The sequence below is a fragment of the Colossoma macropomum genome, unplaced genomic scaffold (genome assembly GCF_904425465.1).
Source record: "Colossoma macropomum unplaced genomic scaffold, Colossoma_macropomum, whole genome shotgun sequence".
NCBI lineage: Eukaryota > Metazoa > Chordata > Actinopteri > Characiformes > Serrasalmidae > Colossoma > Colossoma macropomum.
The window spans coordinates 15,242,695-15,261,549 of NW_023494791.1; the positions used below are offsets into that span (position 1 = coordinate 15,242,695).

General features: G+C 37.3%; 1 protein-coding gene across 1 annotated transcript in view; it reads left to right on the forward strand.

The window, feature by feature from the left end:
* The window catches only part of LOC118810039, a 28,411-nt gene that overhangs the window by 1,733 nt on the left and 7,823 nt on the right, over nucleotides 1–18,855 (forward strand). Inside the window, exons 2-14 of the mRNA XM_036573556.1 lie at nucleotides 2,224–2,435; nucleotides 2,847–3,044; nucleotides 4,902–5,514; nucleotides 5,612–5,726; nucleotides 5,858–5,989; nucleotides 6,676–6,776; nucleotides 6,937–7,050; nucleotides 7,195–7,318; nucleotides 7,496–7,618; nucleotides 7,705–7,857; nucleotides 7,946–8,067; nucleotides 8,168–8,315; nucleotides 18,405–18,570. Coding sequence (XP_036429449.1) covers nucleotides 2,224–2,435; nucleotides 2,847–3,044; nucleotides 4,902–5,514; nucleotides 5,612–5,726; nucleotides 5,858–5,989; nucleotides 6,676–6,776; nucleotides 6,937–7,050; nucleotides 7,195–7,318; nucleotides 7,496–7,618; nucleotides 7,705–7,857; nucleotides 7,946–8,067; nucleotides 8,168–8,315; nucleotides 18,405–18,570 — 2,321 coding nt within the window. The remainder of the gene's footprint in view (nucleotides 1–2,223; nucleotides 2,436–2,846; nucleotides 3,045–4,901; nucleotides 5,515–5,611; nucleotides 5,727–5,857; nucleotides 5,990–6,675; nucleotides 6,777–6,936; nucleotides 7,051–7,194; nucleotides 7,319–7,495; nucleotides 7,619–7,704; nucleotides 7,858–7,945; nucleotides 8,068–8,167; nucleotides 8,316–18,404; nucleotides 18,571–18,855) is intronic.

The window sequence follows — 18,855 nt, forward strand, 5'->3', positions numbered from 1 at the left end:
GTGTGCTCTGTTGAGACGGATGAGCTGACGTTCAGCAGTATGAGTAAATGTACCTCGGGCCATGGGGCTTTCGCCAAGCGTCCCTGGCTTTTAAAAAATATAGCGACTGAGGACTCTGAGACAGAATAAGGGAAACAATCTTTTTGTTGCAGTTTTATTGACAAAATCAGGGTTGTCTAAAAGATGAAAACCAAAATTAAATAACAATAACAATTACAACAATAACAGGGCAGGGTCGAGAACACAGATTCAATACAAAACAGGAGAACAAAGGCAGAAATGCAGAATCAACACAAGAGCAGAGGTGATAAACATGGTATTTAGCAAGATCGATCAACTAAAATCAGTCACATGTACACAAAAAACAGGAACCATGGAAACGAATGACTACAGAAGCGTAAGTAGTGATCTCCTGTGACACTTAGGGACAGTAATATGCTGTTCATAGATTTTCTACCATTACTTTAGAGCTTATCAACATCACATTCCCAGCTATATTTTTTTTGTGAAGACTTACTGTGCTTTGACAAAGACTTAACGTGCTCCTGATTGTGGCTTTAAAACTTGTCTACTTTATAAACTGGAACATGCAGTATATGGTCATGTGTAATCTTGACTTTAGAGGCACTACCTGGAGAAAAAAAATGTCTTTTGGGTTTAATAACTTTGAAAGGGAGCACAGCTGTGCTTGCCATTGGAACAATAACAAAACTTGTGGTTAACTCAGGCTTTCTGTACATGTAAAAACAGAAGCTGCAGTAAAGGATACACATTAAACTATTGTAGTGGTGAGAACTGATTTTAAAACAGCCTATATGATCATTTTTGAACACTTCACTGTTACACTGATAACTCAACTAAAGTTATACTGATCCAAAGGAATATTAGGTAAAGTAGTGAAATATATAATATCTTATAACTCCTCATCATTGCTGCCTTAGGTGGCTAGTTGCTAGGTCAATCAATTAAAATCAGCCACACATGCACAAAAAACAGGAACCATGGAAACGAACGACTACAGAAACATAAATAATGATCTCCTGTGACACTCTGTTAATGTTTTCAGTGGGACGTTTTTTCTGTTCCCAAAATGTTTTTCTGGGAACGTTCTCTGAAAACATTATCATTTAACATAATCTGTGGGCCTGACAACATCGTCAAACCACCTCTAAATGTTGCAGTTAAAACATTATGTCTTAGTTAACATGTAAACTTATAGGAGCATTATTTGAAATGCTAAACATCATTAAAACATTGTTTGAACATTAGATTAAAATGTTTTCTTTAAACATTGTTAGAACTTGTAGGTAACGTTAGCCAAAGTTAGGGGAACGTTCCCTGCTAGCTGGGATATTTAACAGTATCATAATAAATTATTAAAATATGTCACAACACATTTTTCTGAACATATTGTGCGTATTGTGAATACTTAAAAAAGACTGAACAACTTCAGATTTCATTAAGAAGAGAGAATAATTAGTCATGTTTAATTTGTGTGGCGTATTATGTGATACGTTCAATACAAACTACTGTATTTATCGTTTATGATAGTACTTTTTAAAAATAGGCACTGCTGGTTCTTATTTATCTGTTCCAACTTATCAGATGTCAGTAAAAGTAAATATTTTGAAATTTCATGTATTGTGAAAATTTGTTGAAACATCATGATATTGTATTTTTGCCATATCACCCTCCATTACTTTACACTCATTTTAAAGGCTTTTTGAAAATTTGGTGTGAGGTGACATGGAGCTGTTGCACAACACACACTTCTGTTGCAGTGAAAAGGTCTTAGTCTATTAGATTACACCATGCACTGTTAGAAATAAAGGTTCTGTGCAGGTACATTTTTCGTTCATCAAGGTACAAACAAAGTAAATGTGCCCTCATAGGTACAACAGTGGTTTTAAGGTCCAATTGTGTACCTTAAATAAGTTTTTCCAGGTGAAAAGTATGTATTTGTACCTTTTCATAACCAAATGTTTTAAAACAGAACAATTATATAAAAGCCTGGAGACGAGATGGGGTGTGTGGAGACAATACTACTTAGAAAATATAATTTCAATGGATTATGGTACAATTATGTTCCCTGAGGTACTGAGATGTACGCCCTGAGGGTACCGCTTCAGTGACAAGAGGGGCTACTGCCCCAGTGACAGTTTGCTACCTTTGTTCTGAGAGTGTAAAATACATTTCAGTTGCAGTGTCTTGTCTGTGATATAGTATACCAGCTGGTGACAGAATGGCAGAGAATGAAGAGAGCAAGTGCCAAGAAAACATCTCACAGAAGTCACCCACTTCTGAAAAAGGGACTGCTATTTGGAAAACAATCACTCAAACCTTTTCTTCTCGAGGAGAAAAAAACAAAAGAAGAGAAAAAGAAGACACAGAGGATACAAGTCCTACATGCAGCACAGACACTCCTGACACACCAAGTAAAACATTTTTTCTTTGTTAAATACCAAATTAAAGGCTACATTTTGATGTAGGGGCTGGAAAGTAATGGAGTCTCTGGTACAAGATGTATGTAGCCTATTAACAGCACAAAAAAGAGCCTTAATCAATTAATAGGTCTGAAAGGTGTCACATGAATAGATTTTTTTTGCAGTTTACATTTTTTTAGCATTAAAGTATAAAATCATTTAGCAAATTATTATAAATTGCCAAGATTGTGTAATCCCATATACAGCTAATTATAATTTCTTTCAGACTTTCAGTAATCTGTAATAAACTACCTAAATCTTACATCCCAGATCCAGAAGTGATTTTCAGAAGTAAGAGAAAATAGTTATTTAGTTTGTGACTGATTTGCAAGTCTCTCTTTTTGTTTTTATGTTCTCTAAAAGAAGAGGGCATCTTTAGGAAGCTCTCAGGCATAAGAAGAAGTTTGAATAATGGACAGAAAAACAGGAGGAAAAGCAGTCAGGCATTATGTTCTTCTGCCTCTGTGAATGAGTCCCCAGAGAAGCTTGTAACAGACAGAAGGAACAGTAAGGACTGTAAGATCCCTTTCAGACAGAATATTCCTCCCAAACCCCTGTCAGGTAAGTGTCTTTACTTTTAACCTGTTTCTTGTAAAAAGTATTTTTCTATTAAGTAATTTTAAAGTAAAGTTTAATAGCACATAGCGGCAATTCTAGAATTATTTTAGGTGGGGCCATAGTATGATCATAATTCCTGTTCTGGTCCTAGATAAATGCATTCAGAATCAGAGAGTCCTGGGGGGTCTGGGACCCCTAATTAATTGGACCCCATGAATGTCTTATCAAAATTAAAATTCAAAATAAAAAATTCGGGTGGGTCCTTAAAAATAAGTTGATTATGATGTTACGCTGTCCGTTAGGGAAAAATAGACACTGGCTTCAACTATAATCTGTGAGCTTCTGTCTTTGGTATTTTCCACTAACTGCTAACTGAAGATCCACCCTATACTGGAACTATGCTGAGGATACCTCGGAAAAACTTTACAATATAACACAGCATATTTGTAAATCTGAAAACTTGCCCAGTTTCCCAAGAAATTGGTGGAAAGTGTGAACTGTTACTACTGAAGACAAGTGTAGGATCTTAGTGGTGTGAAAGAATGCATTACCCAGCTAGAAAAGAACCAAACATTTTGCTGCCAGTGCAGTTAGCATCTGGGCTGCTGTGCGAGTCAATTATCAGCCAGTCAGTGCTGAAGTAGCCAGCCAACATAGGACACATAAACACACCCACCCATACACACACACACACACACACACACTACTGCTTATGCATTGTCTTTTAAATTTCAGTTGCAGACAGTAATTTTACAAACTTACTAAAACAAAAACAGTAACAAGTACAAAAACCACCCTAATATGGGGGGTCTGGACATTTATTTAACATTGACATGATTTAACATGAAAATGAAGCATTGCATTATGAGAGTAACATACAGTGAAGCAAGTAATTTGAGTTTGTTGAGTTCAACAACTATGGCAATACAAAGTGGGCGCCTTCCAAGCATTTTGACTTGTTAAAAATCCATTGCTTACCGTACCAAGTGCAGAAGGTCAGTTTATACAGTGTGTAAATTTGGTAGACTTTTATTTCTTTGAGGTCCCTCCTCAACAGTTATTACTAATATTCTAAAATCTCTGACTATCATTTGTGTTTCTGCTAAAATACATATAAAAATGCCCATTATGATTGGTCCCTGATGATTGCCTTTTGCGATTGAATTTGTATGTGGTGGCTTAGCTCTCAGCGGCTCATGCGGACAGTCCACATAAATGAATTGTGTTCTACATCAATTTGAAACAAAAATGAAATGGCAAGTGATTGTCTTGACAGCAAACAACAATAATGTACACATATTAGCCTGCCTACTCCTGCCTTTTAAAAGTTATTGGAGAAAAAATCTGAATATGAAAATAAAAATAAAACCAACCACTCATGACACTTTCCTATTTTTCACGTTTCAGTAATTTCTGTTCAGAACTTTAGCTAAATTAATGCCATCCCTTCAGGGAACAGACATCCTCCTTGCTGGGATCAGCAGTCTTGAAACCTTTCAGCTTATTTTATAATCCATATACTAAATACAGTATCTGTATATGAATCATCATACACTGCTGCTGGGGAAAGAGGATTCTTCTTCAAAATTCTCCTTGGCATATTCGTCATTCAGATTCAAATGCAAATTTCACTGAAAGACGATAAGTTTACATGTATTTTAATCATGATGTTGTTGGAGGTGGTGAGTGACAAGAGAGGACGTGCACATTAGGAGCCAAACAATTTTTTACTCACCCCAGTTCTCCTGTGGCCCCACCCCTGGATCCTCTCTGTCATTGTCATGTTATGTTCCATGAGCATTGTGCATGTGCAACATTAGCCAAGCTGAGAAATTCATTTTGGTCTTTCCTTTATTACAGTTTTGGAAATTGATGAACTTTTAAAGAGAGGTGATTTGGAAACGGCCTATCTTAACCTGCTGTCTCTACGGCTGGAGATTCAGCGTGACCTGAAAGCTCTGAGTGAGAAGACCCCTTCAGTGGAGTTACCTAATAAAAAGAAAGACTTGAGTATGCTCTTTGAGACCCTGAGGAAGAAACTGACTGATATTGTCCGACGTCCCTTTGACTCAACCTCCAGTGAGCTGCTGATGCACGCTGCCAACATCATCCAGGAGGAGGAAAAGCAAGAGGGAGATCCAGGAGGGATGAGGGGATGGATGGATGCCTGGAAAGCTGCAATAAAGGACGGGGTGAGAGATACACTCAAGGGGGTCCATCTGGACAGCTGTGAAAACAATGCTTCCTGGTTGGCGGTGCACTTGGGGCTTCTGGGTAAAGCGATTGTGGAGCTGCTGGAGAAAGTGAAGACAGAGCTTGTCAGCTCATACCCACTAAGCTTTAACGTGTTTGAAACCTACGTTTCATCTTGTCATGAGGTTGTAGAAGAACATCTCAAGGAGCTTCAGGGAAAAGTCACAGAACTTAAAGATTATTATGCCATGCTGGATTTTGCCATCAACAGCTATCACAGGTGAGGAGCTGCACTGGGTATGTATAAGTATATGAAACTGAAGTTGATTGCATTTGCAACCATATTCACACAAAATGTTGTACATCTGACATTACAGTGAGAAGATCCTTGGTAGTCCCTCTTTGCAGCCAGAGATGAAGGAGCAGAAGACTCTCACACTACCTTATGACTTTCTAGATCAGATTAGGAAAAAATACTGTAACTGTCTACAGGTGAGAAAACCAGCACAGCTATAGGAACTTGATCTATAAGTTGATCTATAAGATGAGTTCATTTCATTTCTAGTTTTGTTACTTTTCTTTGTTTCTTGTTTTCCTAAATTTGTTTACAACTCTTTTATCAGGAGGTACTTCATGCCTCGCTGGAAAATGTCATTAAACTCGAAGAGGAGGGAGTGTGGAAAAAGAAAGGAACACCAGAGAGAACAGAAGATGGAAGATTCCTCACCAGTCATATTCACATGGACATTTCTACAGTACGTAAAGCAAATTTCCTTGAGGAATCATTCCACAGAGTTATATTACATGTTTATTCTGTGCTTGCATTGTGTGATTTTGCAGTAATTGCTATATTTAAATTTTAATACACAACAATCAAGGTTCATAAATTATGGCCAATTCTGAATCTGATTTCTTTACAAACAATTGGCCAATGGCTGCTTTTTGGCAGATTTGTATTGGCCTTGTTTTATCCAAAGCCCACACTGTGTGGGGTAAATAAACCACTGAAACATACTAGCACATTTTCATCACTTCTTATGAGTTAAAATTGCAATATAAGCAACATTATTTGCTGTTTAATGGGTCAAACTAGCATTTAAAAGTTTTGCCTGTTTAAATAACATGAATCAAATAAAGTGCTACGTTGAAAGTAAGAGGCAACTGTCTATTTAGCACATTGATGTATAATTATGTTGCAACATTTTTCTGTAGGTTTAGCAGCAACATTCAAATACAACACGAGTGCACTTACCTGCCTTACATTATTTATGTTATAGAAACACAGATTTGCCAAAATCAAAATAATAAATTGACAAGTTGCCAATTTCATGTGCATCCCTAATAATCGTAATTATTCTATTATATATTTTTGGTTAAAATATAGGTCATACCAGTACAATGTGAAGGTAATCTACACAAAATCCATTTTGTTCATGTTTAGTTGATAGCAAACCTTGGGAAGAATTCTGAAAAGATTGATGGAAATCTGGAAAAAAGGGTCTTGTGCTGCTGTCTGGAAGAATTGAAGCAATTTCCCAAAAGGTAAAACAAACCCTACAATCTGCCCTGATTACTAATTCATGTTGCATTGCTCTGTGCTTTAAATATCTATGCTCTAAATATAAAACCAACCAATTTCAAAGAACTTCATTTTACTTTTTTTAAAAAACACTTGCTGTTCTCTCTTTCACCTGCTGCTTAGATTTGAGGAAGAGTTTACGAAGCAGTGTTCCTCCTTGCTGGAATCAGACTTACTGGACTGTTGTCTGTGGGCCGAATATCACGTAGCATACATTAACAGCTTCAGCTCACTCATGTAAGTCTCTGTATGATTTCACGCATTTTTTGCCATTTAGTTTCATGAAATCTTGTAATGTGAGCAGTTTCCAGATATGTAGATGTCCCATAGTTATGTTGGTAGTGGTTCAGTAATCCTTTGTCTGGTGTGAATCTGTATCAGAGAGCAGATGGAAAGCTACAGAGGCAGCTTCCCAGATCAGGTGGAGCAGCTGGTGTCGGAGGTAGACAGCCTGATTCTGCGACTGAGACGAGCTCTGCTGGAACAGTTTAGAGCTGAAATTGAGGTGAGCTGCAGTGAATATGGTAACAGATTTAAATGATCTGTTTTGAGTTTGTACATTGTTGTGCTGTTTAATTGTAATCATTGTATGCACTGATTTCTTTGCTTTTTCATTCACTGTAATGCACATTTCAAACAGTGGATTTGGTTATCTAGTTAAATGTACAACAATTTGTTTCAGCCCTGCAAGGAGTGTTTGATGACCAAGAAGTGGCTCAACACAGATGATGCTTTTTATGAAATAATCAACAGAATAGAGACCTACTCTGGATACACCAAATCTATGAAATCTTCACCTGCGCAAGTGAGTCTGTTCCATTAGACTCATAGGTGTAAGTTACTTTGGAATAAAGTTTCTTACAAATTCTCATAACACTTTTGTGTCCACAGTCCTTTGCCAATGACCTGCAATACCATGTGGTAAAAGAGTACATTTCTGAGCTTCTGAAGAGTAAGTACTCATGCAGAGGCAGGAAGAATGATGTTGCTGCTGCTAAGATTAAAGACCAGTGGAATCAACTCAGGAAACTGTTCTCTGAAATGGTAAGATACAGTCTGTTGTATGTTCAGGTGGAAGGTTTTATATCAAAATGTTTCGAAGTGAAAAACAGTCTTTTTTTTCTGCACTCAGGGATCAGCGTTAAACTGGCTTCACCCACTAGGAGATCAGCTTAGTGAAATTATTGAGCAGGAGAATGAGAAAGACATAAAAAATCTTTTACCACCTTTGGTTGACAATTACCCAGACATCAGGTACGCATATTGTTTCATTTTTGTATATCACTGTTGTGTGATAATGCATACATTTACCCGTAAATAAAAACACTCTTCCTAAACTTTTTTCAATATCTAGTGAGAAACAACTGTCAGCAATTCTGTACTTCAGAGACAAAGGTATCGTGACCTATTCGAAAATAAACCCGGTCATTCGGCACTTTACTGAGCTAAAACAGAGTTATGGAAAGAAAAATCATGAACACACCTTCTTCAGTGATATTAAGGTACCTGTTATAATTATATTGTGTGCTCACTAGATATCCTAAGTTGCATTACTTTTGGTAGCTCTTAGATGTGAAGGGCCTGGCTTGTATGTTTAGGTAGCTGTTTGTGCTTTGAAAGAATGACATGTTGTTCTAAATAGACTGCATACTGTCATCGTTACACAAGCTTGTTATTCATTTATTCAGCATGCACCATCTCTCATTAACGCTTTATGTCATTTCTCTCATTTCCAGTGAGAAAGTTGTCAGCCTGCTGCCCTTTCAGGAAATAGTGAGTCTTGATGACCTCAATGCTGACCTTGCTTGTGCTGATATACATATACAAATCTATAAGCTAATCACTAAAAATTGCTGTGAAACCAGTTGGTATAGGAGAACATCAATGTACCCTGTAATGGACGACTAATGCTGTTTTTTTATTTGTAGATAATTATAAACAGGATGATTAATGCTAACAAGGTTTGGCATTAATCATCCCTTTTTATATTAATATTCTACATTACATCAGAAATTTTCAAACCTCCATATTGATTACTAAGGTACGCCACAGTTGCTTCCTGGATTTCCCCCTATTATTCCCCAGTATCCCAGGTACGTCATCTTAATTCGCCATTAACATCTCAGTGCCCAGCACAGATAGTAGGGTATTCTAACAAACTGAATGCTTACATCTCCAGTCTTATCTTTAATCTAGCAGACTTCAAACTGCCCAAATGTACTTAGACTAAAACCAAAGGAGTTTCCAATACAATTTAATTCCAATAAAAATAGAAATTATTACAGATCATTGCAAACTGCTCTATTTAAGTACAACAGATGAATTATTATAGACAGACAGTCGGCAGCTGTTTCTGTATTCATAGGATCCAGAAACTCAATGTCAATATGGAGATTTTTAAAAGAGAACTGAAAAATGGACACTTTGCAGTGTCTATCTTTGTCATAATCTTTTAAAATTTGTTCTTTATTCCACCAATTTAGTTCAGTAATTTTTAGATTTATGAATTCCTTTAAAGCAACACTATGTAGGATTTGGGGAATTGGAAATATGTAATTGCACACAACATGCAAGAACATTTTGTAACGTCGATTGTGCTTCAGACTCCCATTAGTAAATGATTCTGACTTTTTCAAGTGCGTTGAAAGAGTATTTGAGGAGAACTCAGTCGAAACTTGGTGATGGATGTGTCTTCTGAGGATGTGAGTGAATGACTATTTTAAGCGTATCGTCAGTTCAGTGTTGATTTTGCCATTGAGAAGTAAACATGAAGCCGAATCTTCTTTTCGTCTCTGTACGTTAATACGTTATTTTAGGCTTTACATTGACTCGCATCAGTGCTTGAACACCATATTTTAGAGTGTTCTTATTTTCTCCATGCTCAGTAATGCTATTCTTTCAGTTTTAACAAAAATATTACATAGTGCTGCATTAATGCAGTAACTTTCATTTAATGTCTGCCATGCAATATGTAAATTTATACCTGCTTGACCTACTTTCAATGAATTTACTTCCATTAATAACACTGCATTATAATAATACTACATAATATAATAATAATAATTGATTACTAATCACAAATTCATAATGTTAGTTTATTAATATTTCTAAACATTGTTCATCAAACCCACAAAAAAACTCAATATAGTTAAAGGAAGCATTAAAGAGCACAAATGACTGTGCTTTTCTTAAACATCATAATCTGCTACTAAGTCAGAAAGAATGCTTGTGATGCTTATATATCAATCAACAAATAGGAAAGTAGTCAAAACTACAATTCGACAGAAGCAAAGTCCTTCAGATTGGTTTGATGTGAAATGTTCCATTCTAGGGAGACTGATTGGAAACTTGTTATATAACTACATAAATAAAATAGTGAATTATATATATATATAAATTCATTATTTTATTTATATAGCTACAAAATGTCATGTTTATGTTGTAGACATCATGACCCCTGGTTCCTATCACCACCACTGTAAAGAAATCTGAGTTGCTAAGTTTCTCTACAATAAACTATTTCACCTAATAGCTCATTTTCAATTTCAATTTCAAGTAGTTCAATTTCATCAAACCCCTCTAAGTGGCTTTGTTCACATCTCAACAATTGAATTATAGAGTCATATGTGATAATAGTCTTAAAATGTGAATATCAACTGTTTAACCTCAGTTTAACCTACAGGTTCAGAATCAGGTCGCTTGCTGCATCAGAATGATTTCAACCACTACGTTTATACTACAGAAATATTCATACACATTTATGATATAGATTCTATTTTTGTACTGTGTATTTACTGTGAGTTCTCTCTTGATTAATCACTCTGTGTGCATATGCATAATTAACACTAAAGACAGCTGTTTGAATGATCAGCAGATATTCAGCCCTTTCAAAAATGCCTGAGACATGCATTTCTATTTACACGTTACGTGCTTACACACTCTGATTTGGTGCTGTCTGGCTTTATTTTTTATTGCCTCTCTCATTTACTGTTACTGTAAGATATTATTCTTTAGTTCCTTTCTAGGTAAATATACGGATTATACTGTGAAGGGTTTAATAAAGACAAATGTTTGATTTGTTTGGGTAGAAAGAACATGAATTTTAATAGAGTGTACTGTTTCTAATACTGATGCTGAAAAATTGTGGATTTATGAGAGGAATGAGGCCTTTACAGTTTACAGTAGTAAACTAATTTTCAAAGTAAAAATACATACAGACTTAAACTGTTGAATAGATAATGTTTAATGTACTTAAATATGTTTAAATGTTGACCCAAGTATATATTTGGCTCCATTCTCTATACAATCTTTTAGTTGAGTATGATTTTGACACATAACTCATCCTTTCTATAGTTCCTCTGTTCTTTTTTCCAGTCTTTACATTTAATACAGCATATTTTTTACATATTTATGAAAGTACTGTTTTTGTACTGTGTGTTCACTGTGGCTTCTGTCTTGTATATCTGTATGTACACAGCATTAACGCTAGAGGGAGACAGCTTTTTGAATTATCAACAGTAATTCAGCCTACAGTAATGATAACTGACCTTCTCAAGATATTACTTTAACTTATATTTATTCCTTTTAAATATACTGATGACGACTGTATAAGAGGGTTTTAAAAAAGCCAAATATTTACACTGTTTTGGTGGAAGGGATATTATTTTTACCATATTACCATAATGATGCTGATATCAAAAATGCTCAAAAATGTGGCAAAAACAAAATGTGAAATTATAACTTTTAAAATGAATTCAGCTTCAATTACATAATGTTAAATGCATCTATGTCTTTGTGCTTTCTATGCGATTAGAATAGATCCTGTTTAGCTTTAGCCACTGAGAGAGAGCCTCGCAGAGACAGGCAGAGTTGTGAACTGCACACTGACTCAAGACTCGATAATTGTCTGTAAGGTTTTCTAGTGATGAATTTATATGACAGGTGTGAATTACAGAGGCTTCAGAAAAAGAAAAGGACAGAACTGTGGAGTTGGTGGGGATTCTGTGATTCTATAGAAGATCAGACCACAACCTGATAAGCACAGTTCTCTCAACCGTCCATGGCAAAAGACATTAGATCATATTTACTTCATATGTCTCAAACGTTCAAATGTTTACATCACTTCCATATGAATAAACTATATTACATCATCACATTTTGTCTCAGTTTACTTGCTTTTTTGCTGTATCTGTATTAATTGAATTAATTGAAATATGTTTTATTTAAATCATGTACATATTTGAATCAAGTAAATTCAATGCATCCTTTTTACATTTCACTGCTTGCATTATTCTCCCAGTATCTGCTGTATTGTTCTGTTTTTCCTCATAACAAACACTCTGTGTAGCTCATTGCTATTCCTGTACAAAGCTCAGTCAGTCAGTCAGTCTGTCTGTGTGAGGTTGTGTCCAAGCATATCTGCAGTGGATCGAGTACTTCGAACTTGTATGGCTGAGAGAACCTGAGACTGAGAACCTGTTTGTTAGTGTGAAATGTCTCCCACACAGAGGAGTCGAGCCATAAAAATAAACAAAGTGCATCATTAGATTTTGAGAGAACGTGTTCGCAGAGCTGGAAGGAGGAATGAGGTAAAACAGTAACAGAGATCAGGATCTAATAGAGACAAAGTGGAAATGGCATTACTGGGATGGCGCTGTTTCCACATTGAAATTCTTAACTGGAGATATATGGAAGAAAAACAAATCTGAATTTACTGAGGTCCAAACCTCAGTGTCCTCATATCTAGTGTTGGGTGCCAGAGACGCACGCAAGTCTTTCTTTCTTTTTTTTGCCTTTTTTCGTTTTCGTTTCTTTTGTCTCTTTGTCCTTTACCCAACTCCTCTCACAGGTGGAGAACTTTCTTTCAAACCTGTTTTTGTCTAAAGGAGAAAAAAGAGTATCAGTAAATGATGTGCTGTCAAAAATCGTTTTGGGAAAAACAGAAACAGTCTGAATGATGGGGAAAGAGACAGCAGTTGAGCGAGTTAGAGATCGAAATCAAAGATCACACAGGGCAAACTTGATGTTATTCATCCACTGAGGAAAGGTGAATTCTGCTGAAAAGAGCCAGTGAGAACTCAATAACATTGTTGACAGAAGAAAAACAAGTGTTTACAGCCTCACCAACATTAATAAATCTAACTGCAGCATATTTATAGCCAGGGGCGCTGCCAGGGATTTTGTGCCCTATTAAAAGATATCACATTAGGCCTAAGTAACTCAAGTGAGAGTAACACCAGTAAGACAAACACATAACTGTGGTAAATTATTAGATAACACATCTTGCTAATAACATTTGACAACAGCAGCATGAACACTTAGTGCTAGCATACTTTGTTGATAGCTACCTGGCCATTTTAAACAAAAGCCTGAGATTTCAAAATTAGCTAATGTTAGCATGCTAATCCCTCGATGTACCGAAAACTGTAAAGTGGTCACTTATTAACCTAAAATTGCTAATATAATGCCATGTGTGTATCTTTGTTACAAAAATTATTGAATTTTTCACAATAAAAAAACGAAATTTCTACAGACCCCCTGCAATTATGCCAACTGAATCATTGGTTGGAGCAAGGCTTGTTCATTTGTAGGGGTATGAGGATGGGGATAGGGCTGGTTTATTGGTAGGAGTATGAGGATGGGGATAGGGCTGGTTTATTGGTAGAGGTATGAGGATGGGGATAGGGCTGGTTTATTGGTAGGAGTATGAGGATGGGGATAGGGCTGGTTCATTGGTAGAAGTATGAGTATGAAGAGACAGTGCTGGTTTATTGGTAGGAGTATGAGGATGGGGATAGGGATGGTTCATTGGTAGGGGTATGGGGAAGGGGAGCAGCGCTGGTTCATTGGTAGAAGTATGAGGATGGTGAAACAGCGCTGGTTCATTGGTAGAAGTATGAGGATGGTGAAACAGCGCTGGTTCATTGGTAGGGGTATGAGGATGGGGAAACAGCGCTGGTTCATTGGTAGGGGTATGAGGATGGGGAAACAGCGCTGGTTCATTGGTAGGAGTATGAGGATGGGGAAACAGCGCTGGTTCATTGGTAGGGGTATGAGGATGGGGAGACAGGGCTGGTTCATTGGTAGGAGTATGAGGATGGGGAAACAGCGCTGGTTCATTGGTAGGGGTATGAGGATGGGGAAACAGCGCTGGTTCATTGGTAGGAGTATGAGGATGGGGAAACAGCGCTGGTTCATTGGTAGGGGTATGAGGATGGGGAAACAGCGCTGGTTCATTGGTAGGAGTATGAGGATGGGGAAACAGCGCTGGTTCATTGGCAGGGGTATGAGGATGGGGATAAGGCTGGTTCATTGGTAGGGGTATGAGGATGGGGAAACAGCGCTGGTTCATGAGGATGGGGAAACAGCGCTGGTTCATTGGTAGAAGTATGAGGATGGTGAAACAGCGCTGGTTCATTGGTAGGAGTATGAGGATGGGGAAACAGTGCTGGTTCATTGGTAGGAGTATGAGGATGGGGAAACAGTGCTGGTTCATTGGTAGGAGTATGAGGATGGGGAAACAGCGCTGGTTCATTGGCAGGGGTATGAGGATGGGGATAAGGCTGGTTCATTGGTAGGGGTATGAGGACGGGGAGACAGAGCTGGTTCATTGGTAGAGGTATGAAGATGGGGAGCAGGGCTCGTTCATTGAGAGGGGTTTAGGGATGGAGAAACAGCTGGTTCATTGGTAGGGGTATGAGGATGGAGAGACAGGACTAGTTCATTGGTTACAGGTAAGGGGATGGAGAGATTGTGTTGCTGTGCCCTGAAGTTGCATCTGAAAATACTCAGAATTGTATGTGAAGATATGAAGAAACTAATGTTAGGGGAGCAAACGTAGTCTATTTCACTATGGACCAAGCTAACAGATTAATTTCCACCACTGATGGACTACACGCACCTTTCTTTGTGAAACATTGGGTGACATACTGTCGCCTTTCTTTTCTCTCTCCTGTCTTTCTTTTATTACTTTTCATTTTTAAAAGGGAGATTTTTCTGTAGGAAGCTGAGACAAAACACTCTTCCGGCACTTCTCACTGCCAGAGCCATGTAGAGACATGGCTTTGCCAGAGCCGGTTTGGCTCTGCCAGAGCCGGTTTGGCCCTGCTCACTGCTCGCAAGTATGATTTGCATCTGGTTAGGGGGCAGACCAAACCATTTCATGAAAACAGAGGCGGGGTTGGGCAACACAGATGCTCTCTGGATGTTAACTATTTTGCTAAAAACAAAAAAAGAAAAAAAAACATTAGTTTTATAAGTATATTGTAAATAAAATATTACATTAATGATGACAGGTTAATAATTTAATACGGATGTTTTAATGTTCTAATTATTTTAAGGGCTCCTGTCAGTTACAGGCCCTTAGAATTGTCCAACTTCCTCCCATATGGCACCCCTGTCCATTTTTTTGTGATACTGGAAAAAAATCATCAATTTAAATTTAAGCTGTGAGTGAGAGATTCAAACTTGTTGCAAGGCTGTTAGAAGGCTTAAACTCAGTGACCCAATAACATACAGGTTTTCATCATGAACATCATAAGACCTGTTGCAGACTAGTTCTGTAATTAAAAGCTTGGAATATCTCCTTTCTCCTTTTCTTAATACTGCTACGTTTATATAGGCTACATCAAAGTTATAACTATATTCTGTTTGGCACAGAATATAGTTATAACTTTGCTGCCACCTTGTCTCTAAGATGATGTGTAATCTGTGCACTACATCACCCACTCTTTCCCTAAATGCACCCATACATACACACAAAGATTTACAGACAGGTCCTGTCTTCTGTTTCAGGTTCCCAATGTTAATATTCCGCTCCTTTTCCAACTTATGAGAGCAATACATTACAGACATAAAATTAAAGTGACCCAAGAGAAAACTAAAGAAACAATAAAAATCTGCTTTTCTAGTTTGCTTCTGTATCATTCTAGAAATATTGAGTAAGCAAGCTTCTGACTGTCTGACTGAGAGCAGTAAGGATCACATTCTAAGCATACAGTTAGATGAACAATGCAACAATGCAAACACATCCTCAGTGACAGTCTTCAACATGTACAGGCCTGAGGGCAGGGAGTGATAACTGACCGGGCCAAAAGGGTCAGTACTCATGGGCCTCTAACTGCCAGGAGCCTTGAGTGGCCTCAGACCACAATGCGTACCCTGCTACCATAATAAAATAATATATAATGTAATTAAAAGCTAACACCAACAATTTGCAGAAATATAATTGTGTGTGAGATAATAGGCATTGCTTGTGTCCAGAGGTCTGTCTTTTTCTCTCTCACTTTCTCTCCCTCTCTCTGTGTCATAGACAGATGGACACTCACTTGCAATTGATTAAAGGACTTTCACAGTAACCTACCACATGCCACAAAATAGCTCCCTTTCGTAGTTCATTTTGGTTCTCGTTTTTTGGTTGCATAACACTGCATAACACTGATTTTACTTTGCTTCACGACATGCCTAACAATGGCTTTAACCACTCTAAAATTACTGTACTGTGAGTGGCTTATTGCTTTGTGTTATACCATGGCTTGTGCATGTTAACCTGAATGCAGTATATAATGAGCATTGTGTCCCCTCTTCTCTTGCATTAAGGAAATAAAGAATTTTCAAATAATTTTTAACATTATTCTTAATGATAAAGTCTGCACTCTACATCTCATCATACAAAACAAAACAAAAACTTTCACTGCGGAGCGAATGAAGGCCTGTAGAACAGCGGATTCTGGATTTTGGTTCAAATTGGTTACACCCCTACACATTACTGTACATCAGTGTGGAACATATCTCATGAAACCCTATGTGCAGTTTATTATCTATCTGCATGGTTTCCATATGTGACATAAAAGGAAGTACTGAGAGACCAACACACACGTACACATGATACTGACCCAATTACTCAAGGAGATAAAGTGAGAAAGTGTATGATTGTTTTATTGCTTAGAAAAGAAAATGTGTGTTTGCATATATGTATATATATTTATATGTCGGCTTCACTTTTGCTTCACAGTCTTATGACATTCGTTTTCCACTGAGCTCTGACCTCTTTAAGTGTCTTTCATGTGTTGATCTACAGGCACTTGTGAGTGAGGTGCATTACTTTGTGGTGAAGTAGCACGTCTTGCAGTCACAGCCGATGAAAGTATAACTACTTGTGCAAAAACAGGAAGAAAGAAAGAGCAGCCTCTAAAACGAACGAGCAGTGGGGTAAATTTAGAGATTTTCTCTTCTAGAAAATGGTAAACCCGCCACTGTTCGTTTTTCCTTTATGTTCCTCACAGTCCACAATTTGAGGGGCTAATGCAACCTGCACATAGGTCATGAGAGCAAGAACCTTGGGTTACAACAAAGCTAAAATATTGAATTAAAAAAAAACAAGAAAAAAAATCTTTCACAATTATTAACATTGGGCTTTTCTTTTTTATTTAGCTTCTGTAGTACTTACTGCAGAAAACTAATGGCACAACACCAAAACCTTAGTTTAATCTTGAGTACTTTTCTTGTACATTACAGCTAATTGCACTTTCAGCTAAAACATTAGCCACAGCACCTCTTCAGGGTGCTATTTTCTTCCCAAATAATTCGCAGTTGCCAAAACTTGGCAGTGAACCTCAGTGCCATTGACAATGCTGGGGTCCAAGACATGAAGCTTAAACCATTATACTTCTGCCATCTTGTCCAGCAGTAAAATATGCTGACTTAAGTAAATATTGTAGACTATTGTTGGCAGCTTACTGGTTACACGGTTAAGCTCTTATCAGCTGACATCTACACAGGTCTACACATGTTGCACTCAGATCTTCAGATTAACAGCCAGTACTGATGGTAGGCATGAACAAGTTCAAAATGACGCCCTACACAGGTTCCCAGCTCTAGTCCTGGAGCACCCCCTGCTGTCCTGCACATTTCAGGGCATTGCCTGCAGTATCACACCCACTTCAACCTATAACGGGCTTGTTAATGAGCTGATCTTTTTGGATTGTGTGTGTTGGGAAAAAATACTAAACTGTTAAATGTAAAACAAGCTTTTGGGTTTTTAGAATCAACACAGTAAAAAAGTTTTCAAGAGCTCCAGCTGTACTATGCCCTTCTGTTTTTTTTATTTGTACAGTATGATTTCAAGTTCCACAAACATGGATATCTCAGTGCATGGCCCCTTAAACAAGTCAATAGTAAGGTGCACATCTCACAGCGGCCTGTTCAAAATTAGTGAACAGACTGAATATGAATGTTCACTTGAGATTTCCATTTTCAGTTTTAGACTTCAGTGATGTAAACTTAAAGTGATGTTTCACTACTGTTTTTAATCAATCCAAACAATCCAATCCAAATCTTTAGCCTCTCTAAAAATGAATCATACAAGAATGGTTCAAATTGCTTCACCGTGGCTTGGTAAAATCTTCTAGTTTCCATGAGCTTTATCTACAAAGACAACAGTTTCAATGTTGCAATGTGCCAGCTAGATTTTCTTTTCTTTTTCAGAGCAAAGAAAAGTGTTACGCAGACAAGCTTGACTGAGCCGTCGCAGGTGAAACCGCAGTTTCTATCCTTCCTTCCTAAACCTCCATCACATGACTTACTATAAGCAGCAAAAACACCCGTGTGCTGCATTTAAACCAAACGTCTTTCACCACAGAGAGCTCATATACTGTATCATGGCATTTTGCTGTCCTTGCATGAGGCCTTTGGCCTGTTTTCGTTCCCAGGCTGAAGATGATGATGATGATGATGATGATAAGACAAAGGATGAAGATGGTAAGAACTGATAATCTGATATAGAGCAAATATCTATGTGACAAATATTACAAAACAAATCGCAATTTTTTTTACTCATTAGCCTATAATTAGTCAAGTCTAAAGTACTACATTCGCAGTTTAGTTAACAGATTCATGTAGTTTAAACATTTAAGAAACAATTGGCAAGTGCTTGTTCTTTCAAAATATCAGACGTACAATAAACAGCATCAGCAGGATGCTTCTGAAATCCCTGGCTAGCCTAACATTTGATGTGAAAGTTGTTTTTTTTAAAGTAATTTTGCT